The 25,216-nt window shown below is 39.1% G+C and overlaps 1 protein-coding gene across 3 annotated transcripts in view; it reads left to right on the top strand.

The window, feature by feature from the left end:
* Positions 1–7,171: 7,171 nt before the first annotated feature.
* Positions 7,172–25,216, top strand: part of STAP1 (signal transducing adaptor family member 1) — a 33,624-nt gene continuing 15,579 nt past the window's right edge. For 2 of the 3 annotated variants that reach the window (XM_059160185.1, XM_059160166.1), the window contains exons 1-3: positions 7,172–7,377; positions 16,122–16,193; positions 22,080–22,193. In XM_059160185.1, the coding sequence (XP_059016168.1) occupies positions 7,258–7,377; positions 16,122–16,193; positions 22,080–22,193 (306 nt within the window). In that variant the 5' untranslated portion in view covers positions 7,172–7,257. The remainder of the gene's footprint in view (positions 7,378–16,121; positions 16,194–22,079; positions 22,194–25,216) is intronic. The other variant, XM_059160175.1, reaches the window with a different exon arrangement.

Genomic DNA, 25,216 nt, shown 5'->3' with positions numbered 1-25,216 from the left:
CTCAGCAGGGAGCCTGCTTCCTCCTCTCTCTCTGCCTGCTTCTCTGCCTCCTTGTGATCTCTTGTCTGTAAAATGAATAAATAAAATCTTTAAATATATATATTTAAAAAGTAGATAGAGGGGCACCTGGGTGGCTCAGTGGGTTAAGGCCTCTGCCTTCAGGTCCGGTCATGATCCCAGAGTCCTGGGATCAAGCTCCGCATTGGGCTCCTTGGAACCGAAGGCCTGCTGCTCCCTCTCTCTGCCTGCCTCTCTGCCTACTTGTGATCTATGTCTGTCAAATGAATAAACAAAATCTTTTCTTAAAATAAATAAATAAATAAATAAATAAATAAAATAGAGATATAGTTAAAGCAAACATGGCAAAACATTAACAATTACTGAAACTACATGGTACGTGTAGGTGTTTATTAATACTGCTCTTTTAGCTTCCGTGTATGTTTGAAACTTTTCATAGTAAAATAATAGGGCAAAATGGCATTAATAAAATTGCAGGTGTTTTCAGAATTTTTGCAAAAAAAAAAATTCTGCAAAAGTCAAAAATGAAAATGTTACCAAATTACTGTAAGAGAATTCTGCAAGAAAAAAAATTACACTCCAAAAATCAAATTTGTAAAAATTAAAGATGTTGCAATTATAACTTAAAATTTACTATAGTGAAATAAACTTATTTGAATAATTTTGGAGTTTACTTTTTGGAATGTATTTTTTAATATAACATTTCAATTTTTAAAATTCCTAACTGAGAAACATTATTCCTTGTGTTAAGTACATTCTCTTTAAGTATCCTTTTCTGACAAAATCATCCTCAGATAGAAAGGCTCTACTAAGACTCTAATTGCCACATTAATAAAGTGTGTTTGCAATATGCATGTAGGTGGCAGCAACGTTCACAAAACAAAACAAAACAAAACCCCACACAATTTTACTCTGGGTTGGTTTAAAGGTCCCCACAAAGACTGCTGTTTAAAAAGCACAGTTATCTCTTGCCAAGTGTTTGACTATTACTTGCAATTGAATTCTATTATGTATACATTGTTGCTCTTAACAGAAAAAAACAGGAGTGGTTGGTTGGGTTAAGTAGAGTGGGTAACCCTGGATCTCAGAGTTGAGAGTTAGAGCCCCACCTTGGGGATAGAATTTACTTACAAAATTTTTTTTAAATCAATAAATAACAAGAGGAACAAAACAAATGCACTATTCTCTGGATCTCTGTTTTGCAACCTATTTTTACTTCTGATCAGCATAATTCTTAAAAAGGAGCTTTTGTCCCTTAAAACACATTTAATTTAGATACACTATCTTGTACACCTGAAACTAATATAACATGTGTCAATCATATTTCAATTTAAAAAAGAAACTAAAAAAAGCACAATTACATTTTCAAAAGCTTAATGATATACTTTCTGCATTAGAATTTTAACCTTGCAAAGACTTCAATTACTCTGGTGGTACTAGGCAAAAATTTAAATAATGAATGTTAATATTTATTGACATGAAAATGTGCTATATACATTATATGAAAAATGCAGTTTATCAAACAGCATGTACTAATCTGATCATATAAATACACACAACTAGAGAAAAAGTGTCCAAAAAGTTGTGGTACCCATCCAAACAATGATCTCCGTGGCTGGTGGAATAGCATGTGATTTTCATTTTCTTCTTTTGCCCAAAGACTTGTTTTTGTTTTTGTTTTTCTAAAGCTTATATGAGTTTTCCATTTATGAGGGAAAAAATAAGATATTATTTTAAGTATTTATAGAGCATGATAGATGTTTGTCAATTCAAGTGCCTGTAGAGTTTCATAAACAATAAAGTGCCCACACTGTAGCTTCCAGGCATTACCTAGTCATAAGAGATGTAAGGGGTGAAAGAAGTAGGAAAATAAACTGCTAGCAAAAGCACGAATCAGAAATGACGTGCTGCTGACACAGAGAAAAACTGTCAGATACTGTAGAGGGCTCATGTTTGCAAAATGGAACTAGATTACGGAGCACCTTCAATGTTAACATAATTTTTCACTTCTTCCCATAGACAGTGCCGAACTGTATAGATAGGGGTCAATTCTGTAGAATAGAATTCATAATAGCTAACTTGGGCCAAAAGGGGGCTCTATTAATAATTTATCTGTTTACAAGAATTGTTGGGAGGGATGGAGAAATAATGTATTGGGGGCTTTCAGGAATCATCCCCAAAGACACACTATGGAACTGAACCACCAAAAGCCTGCTGCTGCTACAAACTGAAAACTTGGGAAGCTGATGCTGATGCCACAGCCTTCAGAGCCGTACTGCCACTGTATCATCAGGAAGTCACTGCAGTTACAAAACACCATGTCTAGGAAGACACAACAAATAAGAAGTCTCCATGAGCAGGAAGCCTCGTTATAGCTTCTGGCTCCAGGAACACACCATCCCTGTCATGACAGGTATCAGAAAAAAGCATGATATTCATGCTTTGACTATCACCATTATGAAACCAGTGATCAGATGTGGGGGCTTCTGATAGTGTTGCCACAGAAAAATCAGATGTCCACTGACCATGCTTCCCTCTAGAAAAAAAAAAAAAGCCAAACTTAGAATAAATTCTGATTTCATTCTTCCTTGCTAATATGGAATGCATCCCAGCTCTAGCTGCAGAAAATTCTGGATAGGTAGTCTTCAACTTTCAGCCTCTGTAGTAAAGAATGGCACACTGGAAGGGGCTGGAAACGGATATTGAGCACCAATCTACCTTATCCCATAAAACAGCAGTAGTGGATTTTAAATGAAGCCAAAAGGAAAAAAAATGTAGAACTAACCTTTCTGTATATTGAGCTTGGCGTGGTTAAAACCGAATTCATTATTGTTCTTAACCGCCCCCCCCAGACCATCATCGTATCTGGAGATTTGAATTGTTGTTGTTTTTTTTTAAAGATTATTTATTTATTTATTTGACAGGCGGAGATCACAAGTAGGCAGAGAGGCAGACAGGGAGAGGAAACAGGCTCTCCACCCAGCAAAGAGTCCAATGTGGGGCTCAATCCCAGGACCCTGGGCTCATGACCTGAGCCGAAGGCAGTGGCTTTAACCCACTGAGCCACCCAGGCACCCTGAGATTTGAGTTTTTTTAAAGCTACCATTGTGTTATTACTCAAGTCATTTAGAAACCAGTGTGTTTCCTATATCTATGTGACATCTAAGAAATGTTTCCCAGTAATATGAGTTACACCCTACACTACAAAAATAGTGAGAACATATAACTAGAAAAACTCTTATATCTTAGATATAAGATATACATCTTAGATGCAACACTTTGTGCTAAAAATTGTGTTAGCAAATCAAACCACTCTGACAGACCTACTAATATCACTTCTTCAACAGTGATTCCTACCCCCCCCCTTTTTTTCTGGTTCCAAAAGACCTAGTAAAAATATTTTCTTGAATAATAATGACTCACCATGGCACAAAGTATTCCACATAGTTGTTAAAATTAAGGCTGTATTCTTCAGTTATTGATTGTAAACACAAATGTATTCAGTTCAAACATCTCCAAAATTTACTGCAATGAATTGTGATGAAAATGGCAAAAGGCAGCAATAAACATTAAGTAAAACAAATCAGAAATCTGGAGGTACAGAGGACGTTTTGGGGGCTCCTATAAAGACTTACTGATTGAGGGGCGCCTGGGTGGCTCAGTTGGTTGGACGACTGCCTTTGGCTCAGGTCATGATCCTGGAGTCCTGGGATCGAGTCCCGCATCGGGCTCCCAGCATCATGGGGAGTCTGCTTCTCCCTCTGACCTTCTCATCGCTCATGTTCTCTCTCACTGTCTCTCTCTCAAATAAATAAATAAAAATCTTTAAAAAAAAAAAAAAGACTTACTGATTGAATCATTTCTAATAAGTGGATGATAAAGTACTTTAGAGAACCTTAACTGTTGTAAAAATGTGCATTCACTTGAATTGCATTATAACATAAATGTCTCCAAAGAGCACAGAGATTTTGGTGTTATATGAGTTAATCTTATACTCCAATCAAACTTGCTACATTGTATTAGCCACCTATGTGACGTATAACAAACTCTTGTGGCACAGTTACTGATGATGGCTATAATAATTGCACTTAGTGAGGGTGTAGTATTTTGATGGTACCATGATCTACATGGCAACAAAAGAATCCTATGTCAACCAGTGTTTACACATATCAGAAAAAAAAGAAGCATCTGCACAGCAGAGGCTAAAAACTCCCAAATTAGAATTAGATTTTCTAGCTAGAGTTATTCATTTAACAAATGGTTACTGCAACCTATTTCTTATCAACTTCAATTTCAACACAATCCCTATATTTGAAAAACTCAGTTTCCTGTTGATACAGAATATATACCAATCACTAAAATACAACAGAACAAATATTGTAATAAAAAATCTGTAAGGTGCTATGGAATGCAGGAGGAGAGCAATAAACTTTCTCCCTGGAGATGAAGAAGGCTTCAGGAAATTAGGGAATCTTAGCAGACAAGGATATATTCAATGGAAGCCTTGAAGGATGGGTAGGAAGTGTCATTTTTAACAAGAATAAGAGCATGCAAACAAGATATATAGTGATTGGAAAGTTATGGTGAGATGGGAGATACCATGAAATATTGAGAGAATTGGGAGTAACTGAAGTTCCTAGAGCACATTGTTTGGTGTTCAGTATATAGCGTTGAACGACAAAATGAACGAATGACTCTCAAAAGCACATTCATCGAAGTGTTTTAAGCAGGGGAGTGACTTGATTAGACTGCATTTTAAATGAATCAGAGAAGAAAAGTGTGAAAAGTAGATGACTGAGAAACCTACTGCAGTTCTGTAGACAAGAAGAAAAAGAAGCTGTGAGCCCAGGTAAGTTAGATGGTTTGGTCAAGGGCTCAGAGATGGTTAATAGCAAAATTGGCTTTTCTCTCTCTTTTCTTTTTTCTACTTTTTCTACTATGATACTTTTTTTTTTACTTTTTCTACTATGACTACTACTTTTTCTGCTATGATTCTTTACGTACAAATCCATTATTCACCACCTAGAATCTGAGGTCTCTCTAAGAGCATTTCCATTATAACGATGCAGTTGTACTATGATGTTGGAAACTACAGACAGGTCTAACTGGCTAATCATGTTTCAGCAGGAGTTTTGCCAGCTTGGAGTTGTTTTTTTCAGGAGACACAATTTGAACATTGGTATATCAACAATTACTGTAACTTGCAAATCACAAACCAAAGTAACTTAAGTGGATAAGCCCATTTTTCTTTAATTTTGTTTAACTTTTAAAGGTAGGAGAGACATAATTAACTAGATGATTATTTCTCAGAAATATTGCTATGTTTGCATTTCTCAGAGGCATTCTTTTCTCCCATGAAACACTCTGGCCTTAACGCCAGTGACCGCTTTTCTCCTATTCAGCTACTGCTAGCTCACAGCATCCTGCCTCCCTCCCCTTTCTCAGTTCTCAGCCCTCCTATCCTTTCCTCCCTGTTACTCCAGCTCCCAGGTCCCAAAAGGTGGATTAGGTCATTTATCAAAATCAAGTGGTTTTTCCTTTGTCAATCAATTCATTTTCCTATTACATTGAAATTAAAAAATAGCATGGCTTTGTCTCAAAAAAAAAAAACTGGACTTATATTTTATCATTAGAAGGTTTGGTAATACTAGGAAGCAGGTCTTGACTTAATATAAAAGCAAAGGAGTAATTTTAAATCTTCAATATCGCCCTCGGCGCACAAGGACGACAAGACGCCCTGGTTCGGATGCATCTTCTCTCTCTTCTCTCTCTTTATTTCCGCAAGTCTACACACTTATATACGCTTACATGACCAATCAGCGAGCAGGGTACAGGAGGGAGCGAATCAGGCTGTGCACCTAAATGAACAACTTCGCTAGCAACCAATGCTGTTTACTTCCTCTTTGGGCGTTCCGCTTAGTCTCATGAGGCAATCCTAACCTGGCAACTAGCCAGGCGCCATCTTTTAATGGCGGAGGCGGCCCTGGCCAGGGGCCTGCCTCCGACACTTCAACTCCGAATTTCTGTTTCAATCTATTTTCATTTTGATGATGCATTTAACACTCTCCTCTAGTTTACAAATAATTGGTCTGTACTGTGATACCGCACTTTGTAGACAATTTGGCTGCACACATCTATAGATGCCTACCCAATGGATACCCGTACTGGTGGGGGGAAACCATGTGATGTCTCCACTAGGAAAGGAAGAAGAGACTGGAGATTCCTGCCTTATTTTGAGTTCCAGAAATCAGCTGGTCTACCTGGAGGGAATGCTCAGGCCTGATCTATACTAAATCTAGAGTAGATCTGAAATACAGAAGGTGAAATAAGAAACGGTGGAACTTCTCAGGATCCTTGCAAAACATACCAGTCAGTGTTCCACCCACTGGTCCCTTCTCCCACCATTTCTTGCACAGTGCTGAGCCAAATCCGGTCTCTCGCAGACCCTTTTTCACATGCAATGACTGAATGAATTTTGTACCCAGGGTGGCTTTCTAAATCACACGAGATAATTGTACAGACCCCATCTGTGCATCATAGCATCAGTGACCCACAACTCAGAAAGCATAAAAGAAGAAAATTAAAGTGTGAAATATTACAGTTTTCTCTGCCAAACACATTTTGCCCCACAAACTCAAAATCCTAACTGACAAAATATAAAAAATCCCATGTTCCCATGCCTGTCGTTTGTATTTAGAGGACCATGAAAATGGGCATAGGATAAGGAACTACATTTAAAAAAAAAAATGTAAACAAGCTCAGTCCTAAAAGATTAACAACACAAAAAGTAGTAATAAAATTATCCTGTTAAGTGATTTTTAATCAAGTGGAGTTAACTCCATTCTTGTCTTCTGGGGATGAAAATGGAAAGCAATAAACAAAAAAGGTGGAAGAAAACAGTGTGACCTTGATGACTCCTCCAAAGTCCATAATGACCACATTGGTTCTTTTCATCCCCTGGTGACATTAATCTTCTGTTTATTTTGCTACTGTAATCCTATTCTAAGTTTACCAGAAGTTGCCCTTTCAAAGTTGGTCTATGCCTGTTCTTTCTCACCTTATGAAAAGTAAAGGAAAAAAAAAAGTGTTTGTGTGTGCGTGTGTGTGTGTGTGTGTGTACTGTTGGTGGTTAAATATCGAGTTGGGACTTCCTCTTTGAACAGTTGCTTTTTCCTCTCACACAGGAGATCTCATTTTGAGACTGGATAGAGCTGAAATCAAACGACATACTGAGAGGGTATGATGGCTAAGAACCCCCCGAAACCAGCCCCTCGCAGGATCTTTCAAGAAAGGTTAAAGATTACTGCTCTACCTTTGTATTTTGAAGGGTTTTTGTTAGTCAAGAGGTCAGAATACCAGGTAAGTCCATAGATGATAACGTTAAACTAGCGGTTTCTGTCTTAATATAAAAGTTATTTCATGGGGCGCCTGGGTGGCTCAGTGGGTTAAGCCGCTGCCTTCGGCTCAGGTCATGATCTCAGGGTCCTGGGATCGAGTCCCGCCTCTGGCTCTCTGCTCAGCGGGGGGCCTGCTTCCCTTCCTCTCTCTCTCTCTGTGATCTCTTCCCTTCCTCTCTCCTACTGTGATCTCTCTCTGTCAAATAAATAAATAAAATCTTTTAAAAAAAAAGTTATTTCATGGTGATTTGATATGATGTGACAAGGTCCTCCTTGTTTCTGTTGCGATTAAACCTTCTTCCTTGAGCTAAGAAATATGATGTCAATTTTGCATAATTTAAAGTCAATGTATGGCTTGAACACATACATACATATATATTTGTGTTATATGTAATATAACGTTCTAGTGTTGTTACTAATGTAAAAAAAATTCAATAAAAGCCACATTTCCAAAGAATTTATTTAAATATTACAGATTTCAGCTTAGAAGTTAAAATGTTTCCTGTATTTTTAAAAAATATTTTATTTATTTATTTGACAGACAGAGACACAAGTAGGCAGAGAGGCAGGCAAAAAGAGAAAGGGAAGCAGGCTCCCCGCTTCGCAGAGAGCCCCATGCGGGGCTCCATCCCAAGACCCCGGGATCATGACCCGAGCCGAAGGCAGAGGCCCCAACCCAGTGAGCCACCCAGGCACCCCTGTTTCCTGTATTTTTTCTGCAACTTTCTAGTATGCTTCCACAATGATGTGTACCATTAAGATAACAAATTATGTCTGAAGCTAAGCTGTGTGCTTCTACTCTCAGTTATTTGAAGTTTATAAATAATGATAACATTATTTTTAATAGTTAACTTTTGTAAAAAAATTATGAAAATGATTAGCCGATACTATTAGCATTTTGCATAGTTCTATATTCTAAAAACATTAACATAGTGACTTGAAAAGCTAATATGTAGGTACAGTATGGGTAACATGTAAACTAAGCAACATAAATACATATACTCTAAGAAAATGCAGAAAGCATTTCATATTTTTAAAATGTAAAAATAAAAACTTATAATTAGTTAAAATTAGTTTTTATAATACTAATTATGGAGATTTGAAATTAAAGAAATAAACATGAAAGTCCTTGTTACTAACAAAAAGCAAAATAATTAAGTTAGGTCAAATTTTATGAAATTTTAATAGCAACAAAGTAGAAAAAATTAAGTGTTTCAAGGAATGTCATAAGAAATATAATGGTAATACGATATATTTTCTGAAGAGTTATTAACAGAAAAATTGTGTGTGTAAAAATATCTATAATAGCACATTCGGGGTTTTTTGCAAAGACATGGTAGTTTACATTCTGTTATGGGTGTTAAACATGTATTAGTAAATTTGGCAGCTACGTTAGAATATTTTTCCCTTCTTTATGCTTTCAAAGTGAATTCTATCTTGTTACAACAGGTTAGCCACATTGTTACACTTTGCCAGGAAACTGGAATTGGGAAAGCAAAACTTCTAATTTGTAATTTAAATTTGGTTATTCATTAAATATCTATCAAAGTATTTATAATAACTGTTCTAAAGGGTTATTAAAAATATTTAAAGAAGGCATTCTACTGGTATGGTTAATAGAAAAAGGATTTTAGGGACACCTGGGTGGCTCAGTGGGTTAAGCCGCTGCCTTCGGCTCAGGTCATGATCCCAGCATCCTGGGATCGAGTCCCACATCGGGCTCCTTGCTTGGCAGGGAGCCTGCTTCTCCCTCTCCCTCTGTCTGCCATTCTGTCCGCCTGTGCTCGCTCTCTCTCTGACAAATAAATAAATACAATATTTAAAAAAAAAAGAAAAGAAAAAGGATTTTAGAGTCAGTAAAATATGTCTTTACCTAATGGTTTTGCCACTTAAACAGCTTGTGATCTTGTACAAGTTATTCTATCTCCTTGAAATTCAATTTTCTCAAACTATAAAATGGGAAAAATACAACTTGCCACACAAGGTAATATGTTTGGGGCACAACACGTGCTCAATTAATTTATTCATTCAGGCAGCGTTTATTGTATGTCTCCTATGCACCAAGCATCATACTGATTTCTACAGAACATAAACAACATAAAGACCTTACTTTCCAGAGGCTTAGTTCATGGTTAGGAGGGAAGACTCCATGACCTCATTGCTACTCTGCCTGTTCTTAGTATGCTTTGAAATGGAAAGACTAAAGTATAGGTATAAATATTTCTGATGAAATTGGGTTGTGTTTCCACTTGAATTCATAGCAACGTATCTTTTACTTGTGTGTCAAGGAGAAGAGACCAAGAGGACAACAATAATGTCGACTTACAGGGTGGTTTCAAGGATTAAAGAGATGTATAAAATACCTGGTTTACACTAAAGATTAGATTCATTCTCCTTCCATTTCATTGTCAAATTTTTCTTAACATAACATACTAATATCAGTTTTAAGTCTGTAAGTACAGTTGACCCTTAAACAGCATGGGTTTGAACTGCACAGGTCCAATCCACTTACACTTAGATTTTTTTAAAAAGATTTTATTTATTTATTTGACAGAAATCACAAGTAGGCAGAAAGAGGGAGAAGCAGGCTCCCTGCTGAGAAGAGAGCCCCATGTAGGACTCGATCCCAGGACCCTGAGATCATGACCTGAGTCAAAGGCAGAGGTTTAACCCACCCTGGCGCCCAACATTTTCTTTTCTCTAGCTTATTTTATTATAAGGACAAAGTATATAATACATATAACATATAAAGTATGTGTTAAATGACTATTTATGTTACTGGCAAGGTCTCTGGCCAACAGTGGGCATTTGAAGTTAAATTTTTGTGGAGTCACAAGTGGTACACAATTTTCAACTGTGCAGGAGGGTCAGCATCCCTAATCTTCCCTGCGTTGTTCAAGGGTCAACTGTTAATATGGCTCAAAGGAGAGCCACAGGACTAGAGTACTAGAAAACAAAAGCTGAGAGAAAAAGCTAAGGAAAACAGTGGGCAAGCAGAAGTAAAGTGCCAGGGAAGCTTTGAAAGTGAGGGTGAGTCAGGGGTAATAAAAGGTTATCTTCAAAGAAAATGGGTTCGAAGAAGTTGGGGAGCTCTGCAGAGCATTCAGCTGGGGTCTTTGCTGAAGGAATTCAAAACATTTAACTAGAGAAAATATAACCGAGGAGTAACCTAGTCTTTAAGGAGATCACACATTTAGAGGTGTTTCTTAGCTGTTTGGTGTCAGGGGCACTTTTAAGAATTTTAAGAAGGGGGGCTCCTGGGTGGCTCATAGATTAAGCCGCTGCCTTCTGCTCAGGTCATGATCTCAGGGTCCTGGGATCGAGTCCCACATCAAGCTCTCTGCTCAGCAGGGAGCCTGCTTCATCCTCTCTCTCTCTGCCTGCCTCTCTGCCTACTTGTGATCTCTGTCTGTCAAATAAATAAATAAAATCTTAAAAAAAAAAAAAAAAAGAATTTAAGGAGGGGCACCTGAGTGGCTCAGTGAGTTAAAGCCTCTGCCTTGGGCTTGGGTCATGATCCCAGGGTCTTGGGATCGAGTCCCACATTGGGCTCTCTGCTCAGTGGGGAGCCTGCTTCCTCCTCTCTCTCTCTGCCTGCCTCTCTGCCTACTTGTGATTTCTGTCTGTCAAATAAATAAATAAATCTTAAAAAAAAAAAATTTAAGGAACTTTGCCCCTAGGAAAAGGTGCCAACAAATACCATTTTAAATGCAATTTCAGGAAGTCCTTGGATTCCAGGTCAAGAACCCATTAAAAATAGATAATTTCATGGAAAAGAGAATGTGGGAAGACTTACTTAAGCCACCCTAGAATTTTGGATTGATCAGGAAGATTTATTTGATAATAAGAGGTATTAAGTGCCACGGCAGGACTCCAACGTAAACACAGTTCTTGCAAATGGGGAAAGTTCTCATTTTTCTGGAACTGCTTGAAAATAAGAGAAAGCTTGGGCAATAGCTCATCGTTTATTCAGTCTGTGATATGCTTAAATTAAAAACAGTGTGGGGGCGCCTGGGTGGCTCAGCGGGTTAAAGCCTCTGCTTTCTGCTCAGGTCATGATCTCTTGGTCCTGGGATCCAGCCCCACATTGGGCTCTCTGCTCAGCAGGGAGCCTGCTTCCCCTCTCTCTCTCTGGCTGCCTCTCTGCCTACCTGTGATCTCTGTCTGTCAAATAAATAAATAAAATCTTTAGAAAAAAAAAAAAAACAGTGCGTATACTATATCTTATCAGCCTGAATATAAGAATGTGTTCAATGTATTTCATTCAAAATTGTGTTATTCAAAATTAATTTTTAAAATACTTACATATCTATGATATGTATAGATACATACCGAAGGTATTGATTATTGAGATTGATATTTATAGATGACTCAGATTATACTGATAAGAGCTTATCAGAAACTAAATCAGGACTATGATCTCAGCATTCTGAATACAAGTTTGATCTGTTTGTGGCTGTGGTTGGAGTCCACAGGACCTACAGCTGTTTGTAATCTTTCTTTTCCTCCAGGCTGCCTTGACTATCAACTCAGTGCCTTTGTTCTTGCTTCTTCCTGTACTTAATAAACCCTCTTTAATCCTTTCCATGAATCTGTGTGTTTGTTTACCAGTAAAACTCTTTTTTTTTTTTTAAGATTTTATTTAGAGCTGGGAAATGAGCAGAGGAGGCGAGAGAGGCACAAGGAGACTCTGTGCTAAGCACGGAGTCCTACACAGGGCTCCATCCCAAGACGCTGAGGTCACGATCTGAGCCGAAACCAAGAGTCAGACACTTAACCGACTGAGCCAGCCAGGCGCCTCAATCAGTAAAACTCTTATTTTTCCCTGATTATTTCTACTCAGTTCATATCATTCTCTCATGACTGAACACCTCTGTAATTTTTCTTAGAAGCACAGATGGATGTCTGTCTGTACATACAGAAAAAACTCAATAAACTTTGGCTGTGAGTGATTTTAGTTTTTCTATCTATAGTAGGTTAATACTCATGAGGCTAATTAAGAAGATGAACAGAGTGGTACACTTTGACTTGAGGGGTTTCAATTGCTTTTCTTTTCCTCCAAGTTTAGATCTGATCTTAGATGTCATACTCCAGTAAAACGATACAACCTGTTGTTAAGTTCTCCAGCTACAATGCCTGCATTCTGATACCTTCCCAGTCTCCATCACCCACATCCCAGTCCCAAAACACAGTGTAGCTTTGGCCGGCTGCTCATGTTGCAGAGGCTTACCACTAGAGCAGAATGTGAATGCCTTGAGAGAAGATACAATTTAAAAAAAGAAGCTCCTGTCCTCAAATTTGAATTGTTTTCCTACTCCTCAAAAGTCAAACCTGAGGAAATTCAAGTATTTTTCAACACAGTGACTAGATGCTCTCATGGTTTTTACAGAACATCTGCCTGATCATAGAGATACTAGCATATTAGATATTAGCATAGATATTAGATATTAGCAACTTCTCAAGCCAAACATCTTTTTTTTTTTAAAGATTTTTATTTATTTAACAGAGAGAGATCACAAGTAGGCAGAGACTCAGGCAGAGAGACGGAAGGGGTAGCAGGCTCCCTGCTGAGCAGAGAACCCAATGCAGGGCTTGATCCCAGGACCCTGGAGTCATGACCTGAGCTGAAGGCAGAGGCCTCAACCCACTGAGCCACCCAGGCGCCTCTCCTATGCCCCTTTGAATGAGTCTTTGTTAATTTGTTCTTGGCGCAGGAGGCATTACATTATAGCCAGCTGTCAATTAGGAAGTAGGAGGGAGTGGAAAGACCACAGGTCCTGAACAAAGAAACTTGCGCCATGTTCCAGCTCTGCCCTTGGGGTAGAATGCTACAGTAATACGACCAATTTTTTCAAGCCTCCCTGTATGCCTTCCCATTTGAAATGGGACTTTTCTGCTCTTCCATAAAGAGATTGCATTTATTTTTTTACCTACCCCTTGAAATCTGGGCTGGGTCGCACTTGGGTAAATGTGACAGAAACAGATTACAAAGTACTCACCCACTGGGGCTTGCCCTCTCTTGTTCCTGGGAATCCTCCTGCCGGTATGTGAACTAGCCTAGGTTCCCTGACTGGAGCCAGGACCCTATGGAGTGAGACTACAGTTTTCTCAGTGGGGGGTTTTCCAACACCAACAACCACTTCTCTGTTTCTCTGGACACCAAATGGGTGTTCAACAATTCAGCTTAATTCTGACACTACCCATCCAGACTTAGTGCAGACCCCATAGCTTATTTAAGGGCTCAGTCCTACAAGGCTGCCCTCCACTTCCATCACCAATTTTAAGTTCCAGGCCTCCCATAATCCTCACCAACTCACTGTAAATCAAGAGTGCTTGGGCGCCTGGGTGACTCGGTCGGTTAAATGTCTGACTCTTGATTTTGGCTCAGGCCATCATATCAGGGTTGTGAGATCAACCCCTGCATCAGGCTCCATTGTCAGTAGGAAGTCCATCTGGGATTCTGTCTCTTCCTCTCCCTTAGCCTCTCCCCATGCTGGCATGCTCTCTCTCGCTCTCTAAAATAAATAAATATATATATTTTAAAGATTTTATTTATTTATTTGACAGAGAGAGAGAGAGATCACAAGTACACAGAGAGGCAGGCAGAGAGAGAGGAGGAAGCAGGCTCCCCGCTGAGCAGAGAGCCCGACCTGGGGCTCGATCCCAGGACCCTGAGACCATTGACCCGAGCCGAAGGCAGAGGCTTACCCCACTGAGCCACCCAGGCGCCCCTAAATAAATAAATCTTGAGGAAGAAAAAGTTCCCATGACTCCCTCCTAAGATTTGATAATTTACTAGAATGGCCCATAGCTCTCAGGAAGACACTTTACTTTAATATTAAGTAAAGGATACAAAAGAACAGGCAGTTGACGAGTCCTGAGAGCAAGGTCGGGAAGCCCACCTGTTCCTATGGGTATTAAATTGGGCCGCAATACCCTCTTACCCTGTGAACGCTTTCACTAATTAGGAATCTCATCAAATCACAGCGTTCAAGAGTTTTTACGAAACTGAAATCTCCCAGCCCCCCCCCCCCCCCCCCCCCCCCCCCCCCCGCTGAGGCTGGGGTGAGGCCGAAAGATCCAATCCATTAATCAGTTGTTCTGGGGCCTGACCTACCCTGAAGCTCTCCAGGCATCCCAACCGATGTTATCTCATTTGTATAAATTCAGGTATTCTGTAAAGGGACTCATTATGAATAATAAAAGCACTCCTATCACTCAGGAAGTTCTGAGTTTTAGGATCTCTATGCCGGGAACTGGGGACAAAGACCAAATATATTGCTTCTTGTATCACTCTCAGCTCTGCATTCCCAGCTAAGACCCCAGGCAAGTGAGTGAGGCCACCCTAGAGCAGCCACAGGGAGGTATACCCAAAGAATCATCACCAGACACCGGATGAGGAGAAATAGAAAACGTTTGCTATTTTAATCCACTCAATTTTAGGGTGGGGTTTCACCCAGTAAAGGATAACTAAAATAGCACTTTATCAGGAAGAAGAAGAAGGGGGGCAAAGTTCTACTAAGAAATTGAGAAAGATGGTCCTTGTAATTTGAAAACGAATTTAATTTTGAGCTTCCAAGGAGCCAAGGTAAGTAAAAACAAGATGGGTTATAGAGTTCCCATTATTTGAGAAAAGACATAAATAAATTCCGAAGAGGTGACAAACATTTTGCTGGTCAAAAAAAGGATAAACAATATTTCAGTATTAAAGAGACACAAAATACCATTATATATACAAGTATCTTCACATTTTATAAGCACAAGAAAAAAATTTCATGTAATTCCCCTATATTAACTCTCAATATGAGTTGAGATAATCCACATATTATAAAAATTGAGCTTATTAAACCCTAAAGGAAGGAATGGTCATCCTGCTTATGAAGCTGGAATTTTTAAAAACATACTTTTCGAAAGAGCTGGGTATGAAGGTTAGTCTTTAGATGCGGAAGGATTTTATTCTCAAGCCCCCCACTTGTCATTCTTTTGTAATACAGCCAGTCTTCATATAAAATGTAAATTCCCCTTATATAAATGAAGTTTCACTTGAGTGAAATGAGACTAGGTCATCTAAATTTTTTTAAACTTAAAAAGTTGTATTTTTTAAAAATGTGTATTTCTATAGAACCCATAATAATGTGAATGTAGAAATAAGGAAATGTTCACCACGTGAATGAAATTCGGACTTCAAAGTTTGGGTTTGATGATGTTATATTATTTTTATGATTATGAACTGTTCACATTGCCTTTATTTATATAAACATATACTATTTATTGAACCCAAACGGTGAGCCATGTACTCTAAGTGCTTTAGATTTATCAACCCATTCAATCCTTTCAGCTGCCCTGGAATGTAGATATTTAATGCTTGTCCTATCCTGGTCCGTTAAATGACCCCTCTTACAGAGACAAACCTCCACTGAAACCTACACAAAATATCAAGTGTCTTAAATCAATGGGGAACATTTTGAAAAATGATCTATTTAAACACACATCAAATTACATCCTTACCTCACATATTATGCTAAAATAAATTTGTGAAGGATTTAATCAAGAGCTAAATGTAATATTAAGCCATAAAATTAGGTGATTTATCTCAAGATAAAGAAGAACCTTATATCAAACAGCAAAGAAGAAAGTTACAAAGAAAATTATTAAAAAGGAGTTGAATATACCAATGAAATAATGCTTATAATTTATTTCCCACAGGAATATAAACATTACTGGACAGAGCTGAGAGGAACTACACTTTTCTTTTATTCTGACAAAAAAAGTCCAACAGTGAGTAGTAAAACATATTCAGCTGATTCGATTTTTCCTAATATGGACTTGGCATATAGTTCTATTTATTTGGGGTTTTCCATCTTCCGAAAGTAAAGATATTCTAGTAAAAGCAATTCAAATAAGAACTTTTATTATGTCTGTGGGGGCTATCAGGTATAAGACCTATGGTGAAATTTCCAGGGAACCTGGGAAAAAGGTATAAACTCATGTCTTTAACTTTGCATTTTTTTCTTTTTGATCCCAATAATAGAAACTTGGTTGAAACGTGAAATTTTTATTTTATTTTTTAAAAGATTTTATTTATTTACTTGAGAGAGCGAGAGAGAGAGAGAGCGAGCACAAGCAGGGAGAGGGGCAGAGAGAGGGAGAAGCAGATTCGGCATGGCTGTAATCCCTAGACCCTGAGATCATGACCTGAGCTGAACGCAGGTATTTTACGGACTGAGCCACTGGGGTGCCTTGAAACGTGAATATTTTAACCAAATATCTGATTACAACTTGTTTATGCCAAGGGATAGCCTTAATTTCCCCAGCTTTTTATCTTGCTGTAGCACACAGTTACCATATGAAAGGAACTAGATAATCCCCAAAGCCTTATAACATAAAAAAATATGTCACAATTTAATTGTCCTAGGGAGACAAAAACATAACCCACTGAAGAGGACTTCTAAGAGCTTAAGCATGAGAATAACAATAGATTCCAGGATTAATTTATGAGTAGTAATTTTAAATAATTGATTTATATTTCAACTTTCCCACAAAAATCGAAAACAGTGTATTTCATTTTTCCACAGATAAAATGTAGTATTTTCATGCCAAACTCTTGCCTACCTTGGAATGTTATGCCCCATAGAAGATTTTATGATCTAGTCACTTGTTTAAACACTTTAGACCATGGATGTAGTAGTTCCTAATTCTTTTTCTTTTTTCCTTTTTTTTAAAGATTTTATTTATTTATTTGACAGAGAGAGATCACAAGTAGGCAGAGAGGCAGGCAGAGTGAGAGGGGGAAGCAGGCTCCCTCCTGAGCAGAGAGCCCGATGCGGGACTTGATCCCAGGACCCTGAGATCATGACCTAAGCCAAAGGCAGAGGCTTAACCCACTGAGCCACCCAGGCGCCCAGTAGAAGTCATTTAAAAAACAAACAACACAACACATACACACACACACAAAAAAAAAACAAAAACGAAAAGCAAACTTAAAATAAAATAATCATCTTTCTCTGGAATTCTGGATAGGCAAGACTTGTGTAAAGGTGTTTCCAAATACCGTAATAAATTTTAATAAAACTAATTCTGCCGTTGTGCCTTCCAACTGCTTACTGATGTCAGTAAGCCTGTGACAGCCCCTGCCCTCCACCTTGTGGAGCGCAGGAGAGTGGGCGATGAGCCTGCAGTTACTGCTCTCTCACTCCCCGGCGGAGGCGGTACCACTTAGGGACGGCAGCCGGCTCTTCAGCTGACTGCCGGGGTGTTGATGATGGCTCTGCTGCCATTAACTGTGGGTTTTCAGGCCAGTTACCTAACCTCTCTCTGTCTCAGTCTACCAGACAGGGAAGTGGTAAGGAACAGATGACATGTCAAATTGGGCATTTTTTTTTTTAAGATTGTATTTTTAAGTAATCTTTACAGCAAACGTGGGGCTCGAATCCCCGAGATGAAGAGTTCACGCTCTACTGACTAAGCCCGGCAGGCGCCCCTCAAACTGGACGTTTTTGAAGGAAGTATAATGTTGATGCTATATTCAAAGCTGTGGACAGGATGTAGGAAAACCACAAAGGGTAGAGCAGAACTTTGAGGCTAGTAACGGCACCCTACTCTTGTGCCCAAGATGCATTTTAAAAAGCGGGAGAAGAGTGAACAGAGGTGCGCAAAATGAGTGTGTTGAGAGGAGTATGACCTTTGACTGACGAAGCAATTGTATGGGACCATAAATAGCTCATTCTCCTCGGTCTTCTGATCTGCCAGTGTTAACCAGGATGTGGATTTTGTCCACATCAGTCTCTGTCCTGGTGCATAGCACTGTGCGGTGAGTAGATAAAAGTAAACCTAGAGGACCAAATAAAGGTCTTGTCCAGCACGCATATTTTCACATCTCTAAAATTAGGTTGGAAAGGGTAGTCTGTGTCATGAGGTTATCAAAAGGATTAAACGATGTAGTGAACGTAAGGACAAGAAAATAGTTGGCACATAAGCATTCGGATGTTTTATAATATTTTTAGTTTTTTAAAAGTTTACTTATTTGAGAGAGAGAGAGAGAGAGAGAGAATGCACAAGCCAAGGGATGGGCAAAGAAGCAGACTCCCCGCTGAGCGAGAAGCCTGACATGGGACTTGATTCCAGAACCCTGGGATCATGACCTGATCCAAAGGCAGATGCTTAACCGAGCCACCCAGGCACCTGCATTCAGGTGGTATCTATATGCAATATCTCATCTAATTCTCGTAACAACTCTAGAGTGGGTAGTGTTTCAATCACCACTTACAGATGAGAGTAGTCAAGTTTCAGGATTCAGAAGTTGTGCAAGATCAGAGAATGAAAGGGGTAAAATCCGGATCTTGCTCCTGAGCCTGAATTCTTTTTTTTTTTTTTTTAAGATTTTTATTTATTTATTTGACAGACAGAGATCAGAAGGAGGCAGAGAGGCAGGCAGAGAGAGAGGGGGTAAGCAGGCTCCCCGCTGAGCAGAGAGCCCAATGCGGGGCTCGATCCCAGGACCCTGGGATCATGACCTGAGCCGAACGAAGGCAGAGGCTTAACCCACTGAGCCACCCAGGCGCCCCCTGAGCCCGAATTCTTAACCATTATGCCATGAAGAGACTGTTACAATGAAATATCGCAGAACTGTCCATCTACTAATTTTGTTAAAAGAGGGTGCAGGCCTTAGGAACTGTGTTGGGTGATAGTTTCAGGAGAAAGCACAGAGATAGAACAGGTGAGAACTGTAGATATTAAGTGGTTATTGGGGAAGAATTTAAAGCTGCTTTTATTTGAAAGGCTATCAGGAGGTCATGTGAAAGAACCCATGGATTTGTTTCATGTTATTACAGAGAAAGGGGACTGGGACCAATGGATGGAAATTCTCTAGAGAAAAAACTGTGGCGGGGCGCCTGGGTGGCTCAGTGGATTAAAGCCTCTGCTTTCGGCTCAGGTCATGATCCCAGGGTCCTGGAATCGAGGCCCGCATCGGGCTCTCTGCTCAGCAGGGAGCCTGCTTCTCCCTCTCTCTCTCTCTCTCTGCCTGCCTCTCTGCCTACTTTTGATCTCTGTCTGTGAAATAAACAAATAAAATCTTAAAAAAAAAAAACACACACACACAAAAAAACGCGGCTTAAAACAAGGAAGAACTTGCTAGAGTGGCATAGGAGGCGTCAGTTTGCTCTTGTCTGAGATACTGGTGGAGGATGGCTGCATGGATGGCTGCCCTGAAGGAGAGTCAGACATCGGATGGCAGTAGATTAGACAGATGACCTTTAAGGCTCTTTCAAAACTACAATTCAAAAAAAAAGGATAGAACTTCCTTTCTTTTAATCAATAGATCCGTTTACAGCTCTCTGTCTAATTTGCCCACTTCTTCCTCTGTTGCTTCCTCCTTTGTCTCAGCAAAATTCACTTAGCCTGATGTAGACAATCTATCAGAAAAAGATCTTGTGTAGTTTGAAATTCTGTCTGGCTTCCCTTATGCCTTCCCTTCCATTCTAAATAGCTCTTTGTTCATTGAAAATGAGTCGGCCAACCCAAATTTCCCTTAACTTCATCAACACAGGAATAGGTCTGGAAAAAAATTTACTTATTTTTATGCCTTACTTTATTCGGAAAAATAAAATGAGACCTACAAGAACATCGTAAAATAAGTTATATTGGGCTAAACAGAGGCAAATATAAGGACGTCAGGAATAAGGCTAATTCAGAAAAAAATTATGCCATAAAAACTTTACTGGAGTTACTTACTGGAGGTGGTTCTGGTCTAATACTAGAAAGCAAGTTTGGCCAGTTGCATACAGAGCGATCCATATATACCAGTTGTTCAGAAGAAGTATTTTTATTGTATTGGGATAAGATAGGAATTTCTTAATAGGATTCTCATAACCAGTGGCATGTGATAAATGTCCAGGATTCTGGAAAAAATTGTTTATATGTATATATGTATATAAATATATTGTAAATATTACTGATAAAAAGAATGTGTGGCACACAGTTAAAAAAATAAAATACACAATATTCTTTATTGTAATTTCCATATAGTCAGTTGATTCTCACAGAATACTTTCATTGATTTTTCTGAACTCGGGTCCACGGCTAACTATGACTGTAATTCAATTGTGATTTGACGAATGAACTTGTTTCCAGTCTGCTCTTTCCCTAATAAATTTATTGTCATTAAATATGACGTTTGAAATGAAAGTTGGTGATAATTTTGTTTACATTAATGAATAAGAGGAAAGCAAAGCAATATTTATGTATGTCACCTCTTTGTCAATGACATGGGCAAGTTCTCTGAGTAACAATACTTTCTGAATTATGGAAGAATATTTTGGCAACTTTCTGTTCTGTTAACAATGAAAAAGTTTCAGACACAACAAATTTTAAAGTTTCACCTGCATTATTAACATTTTTCTCCTTCACTTTCTTATGTCTCAGCCAGAGCCAAGCAAACTGTGACCCTTGAGCCCAATCTAGCCAGTGGCCTGACTTGGTACAGTCTATGAGCTAAGGATATTTTTGACCGTTTCCAAATATTAAAACAACAACAGCTATGGGAATTTGCAACAGAGACTCTATGTGGTCCACAAATCCAGATGCATTTTCTACCTAGCCTCTGCAGGGGAAAAAAAAATTTTTTTTTTGCTGGCCCTTAGGACAACTAACAAAAGAGTAGATCAAGCCCTAATTTGTAAGATCTGCCAATTTCCAGGATGTAAATACTTCCACCATCATAGCTGATTTCAACATATCAGTGTGATCTCAATGAGTTGGGAAGAAGCGTACAGTAGTGCACCATTAGATGGCATTTCCATCAAATAGAGGTGTAGGTGTCAACAACCTCCAGAGTGTAGCAGGAATACTATTCAGTAATATAATTGGAAAATAATGAGTTTTGAATTTGATTACCTTTGTTTTAAAATAGATTATGTTTATATCATTTAATTCTTTTTTTAAAAAATATTTTATTTATTTGTTTGACAGAGAGAGATCACTAGTAGGCAGAGAGGCAGGCAGAGAGAGAGAGGAGGAAGCAGGCTCCCCGCTGAGCAGAGAGCCCGATGTGGGACTCGATCCCAGGACTCTGAGATCATCACCTGAGCCGAAGGCAGTGGCTTAACCCACTGAGCCACCCAGGCGCCCATATCATTTAATTCTTAATAAAGGCTGTGTTTAGTGACTGGCTTGCAAAATTCCTAAAAATAAAAAATTAGCTTTTTTTTTTTTTTTTTTTTTAATAAATTTTTTTTAAAAGATTTATTTATTTATTTATTTGACAGAGAGAGAGATCACAAGTAGGCAGAGAGGCAGGAAGAGAGGCAGGCAGAGAGAGAGGAGGAAGCAGGCTCCCTGCCGAGCAGAGAGCCCGATGTGGGACTCGATCCCAGGACCCTGAGATCATGACCTGAGCTGAAGGCAGCGGCTTAACCCACTGAGCCACCCAGGCGCCCCAAAAATTAGCTTTTTTGAACCTGTATGAGTCAGGTCCAGCACACTGCCACATAATACATTTTCCCGACGCCCTCTCGGTTCAGAAGGGTCGCAACGCCCAGCTGAAAACCAGGATGTCGTGCAAGATACAAATCGGCTCAAGGGAAGAGATTTCTTCTATTCCTGCCTGCCAGACCTAATGCATGTTACCCATGAAATAATTTAATGAGATTGCCTTTCTCTTTGCAGTATGTTGACAAGTTAGACCTAATAGACCTCACATGTCTTACGGACCAGAATTCAACTGTAAAGAATTGTGCAAAATTCACCCTTGTTTTGCCAAAAGAGGAAGTGCAACTGAAGGTGAGTAAGAAGCATTTAGTTGGAAACAAGTTGTAGTTATAAATAGCACTGGCCGCTGCACAACCCAGTGGCTGAGATAAAGAGGAATTCTAAGAGGAGCTGCCAAGTCTCATACTTGGTTAATATTTCTTGCCTTTTGCCAAAAACTGCAGTTTTCTAAATAGGGATTTGAAAGGGCATGTTCCCTTGTTTAGTATACAAGCACGTTGAAACCATATACTTCTGTCCTCCAACAAAGTCAGGGATGCCATCTGGTGTTTTTAAAAAGTTGTTCTTGAATTGACATTCACCAACTCCCCAGATGAATCTGAGACACGTCCAACACGATACATGTTGGGAACCACTAAATTAGAAAAACCCATATTTCACAAATCGAGACAAATTTTGCAAGGCAATTGGCCTATAGTCTTCAAAAATACCACTGTAAGAAAAGCCAAAGGAACACTGGACACCTGTTGGCAATTTTGGAAATTGGAGTGTGACGACTATATGCGATGTGTGATCCTGGACTGGATTCCGTATTAGAAAAGGAAAAAAATGGTGAAGGACATTATTGTTACAGTTAGGAAAACTCCAAAAAGAACTGTGTGCTAGATAGACACAGTGAAATATGGTATTCAACTCATCTAACTCTAAACCTCACAGGAGCAGAGATCTCGTTTGTTAAAGTCGTCACTGTACACCCAGAACTTCCATAGAAAAAATGTTTTTCTTAATGGACATTCAAAGTGAGCCCATTAAAATCAACCAACAACTATAGTAATAGCATAAAGAGAATGCCTTGTCGTTGAATAAGATGTTGGAGTTGGTCCTGCGAGCTCTGGTCATGAGCGTCACAGAACCATAGTCTCCACTTGAAGTGATTGCAGTGACCTGTGGTCAGCTGTGGTCCGGGAGCAGGTGATCCTCCTTCTGGCCTGTTATCAGAGGGTCCGTAGTAGCCCACCACTCCGTCACAGTGCCCATGTCATTCATAGCTTTTCCTCACCTAGGTATTCTATCAGCTCATATCATCACAAGGAGATGGGTGAGTAGAGTACAATAAGATTGTTTTTTAAGATTTTATTTATGTGTTTTGAAAGAGAGAGAAAGCACGAGTGGGGGGAGGGGAAGGAGAGGAGAGAGAGAACCTCAAGGAGATTCCACACTGACGGGGAGCCTGATGCCAGGCTGGATCCGTGACCTCCCGCGACCTGAGCCAGAATCAAGAACTGAACGCTTACTGGACTGAACCACCCAGGCACCCCAGTACAATAAGATATTTTGAGAGAAAGATCACATTCACAGAACTTTTATTACAGACTATTGTTATAATTGTTTTATTACATTATTGTTGTTAATCTCTTACTGTGTCTAATTTATAAATGAAACTTTATCATAGGTATGTACCTATAGGAAAAAAACATGGTGTATATATAGTGTTCAGTGCCATCTGGGGTGTCAGGCCTCCACTGGGGATCTTGCAATGTATTCACACAAATAAAAGCACTACTGGACTAGAAATAATTTTTTTAAGATTTTATTTATTTGACAGACAGAGATCACAAAGAGGCAGAGAGGCAGATAGAGAGAGAGGGAAGCAGGCTCCCTGCTGAGCAGAGAGCCCGATGTGGGGCTCGATCCCAGGACCCTGGGACCATGACCTGAGCCAAAAGCAGAGGCTTTAACCCACTGAGCCACCCAGGTGCCCCTGGACTAGAAATAATTTTACTTAGGAAATCTAGGCCCTGCCCCTAACCCTGAGCCTCAGAATCTTTGTCTTAAGAAGCTTCGCACATGATTCTGATGTGGTGGTTAAGAACACAAGATTGGAGTCAGATACCTAGGGTTGATTTCATTTTATTCATTAGCTGTGTAATCATAGGTAAGTCACTTAACCTCTTCGTGCCTTGGTTTCTTCATCCAGAAGTAAGTCTTTACTCAGATGTAACCCTCTTACTGAGATCTGCCTGGACTGCTTTATTAACATTACAATCCTTTTCCTGTCCCAACCCCTCAAGACATTCCCAAGGTCTTTTACACTGCTACACATTTTAGTCTCCCATTTAATTCCTTCTGAAGCTATACCATTTACTCACAATTATATTTATGACTTATTATTCCTTGATAGACCCCAAATTTCATCAGAACAAGGATTTTTGTTTTGTTCTCTGATGCCAACCAGTACCTAGAACAGTGTCTAGAACTTAAAGGTACTCAATAAATATGCTAAATGAGCAAATCCACAAAATAAAAATTTTAAAACTTTTGCAAGTTGCCATGAAGATTAAATCAGTTAATACATGGAAGTATTTAGAGCTGCCATGTAGAAGTACTTAACAAATATTGGCTGCATTACTAGTATTTAGAGTTAAGAACTAGAAAATTTTCCTTAAAAATCTCCTTAAAAAAACTACATTGGTCTTACCCAGTTGCACCAAACTTAAAGCCAGTCAGTGTTAAATACCAGTGGCGGGGGATGGGGGGGACCACTAATTGACATATTGTGGAAATAAGTGTCCTAACATTTACATTTTTTGGAGTTAAGTAAGTTTGTATAATTTTACTTGTTGAGTGAGCAAACAGCTCATAACTATATACTTGTGACGAAAGAAAATAGTATTGAAATTTCATAACAAATGCACATTAACAGTTTTAAGCAAAAAGGAAAATGATTTGTTTCTTCCTTTTGACTAAAGTGCTTTAAAAAATTACAAGTAACTTTTTAAAACAATGTGCTTCGGGACGCCTGGGTGGCTCAGTTGGTTAAGCAGCTGCCTTCGGCTCAGGTCATGATCCTAGAGTCCTTGATCGAGTCCTTGCTCCGCGGGGAGCCTGCTTCTCCCTCTTACTCTGCCTTCCACTCTGTCTGCCTGTGCTCGCTCTCCCTCTGAAAAATAAATAAATAAAATCTTTAAAACAATGTGCTTTGAATATGCATTCTGTCAATCTTGCTGGGTTTTGAGACTTAGAAAATAATTGTATGAAATTATAAAATTATTTGAAGTAATTCAAAGTATGAATGTTTACATTCATGTCTTTTC

Source organism: Mustela lutreola, chromosome 1 (genome assembly GCF_030435805.1).
Source record: "Mustela lutreola isolate mMusLut2 chromosome 1, mMusLut2.pri, whole genome shotgun sequence".
NCBI classification, from domain to species: domain Eukaryota; kingdom Metazoa; phylum Chordata; class Mammalia; order Carnivora; family Mustelidae; genus Mustela; species Mustela lutreola.
The sequence above is the reverse complement of the archived record's forward strand: the minus strand, read 5'-3'. Positions and strand labels throughout refer to the sequence as shown.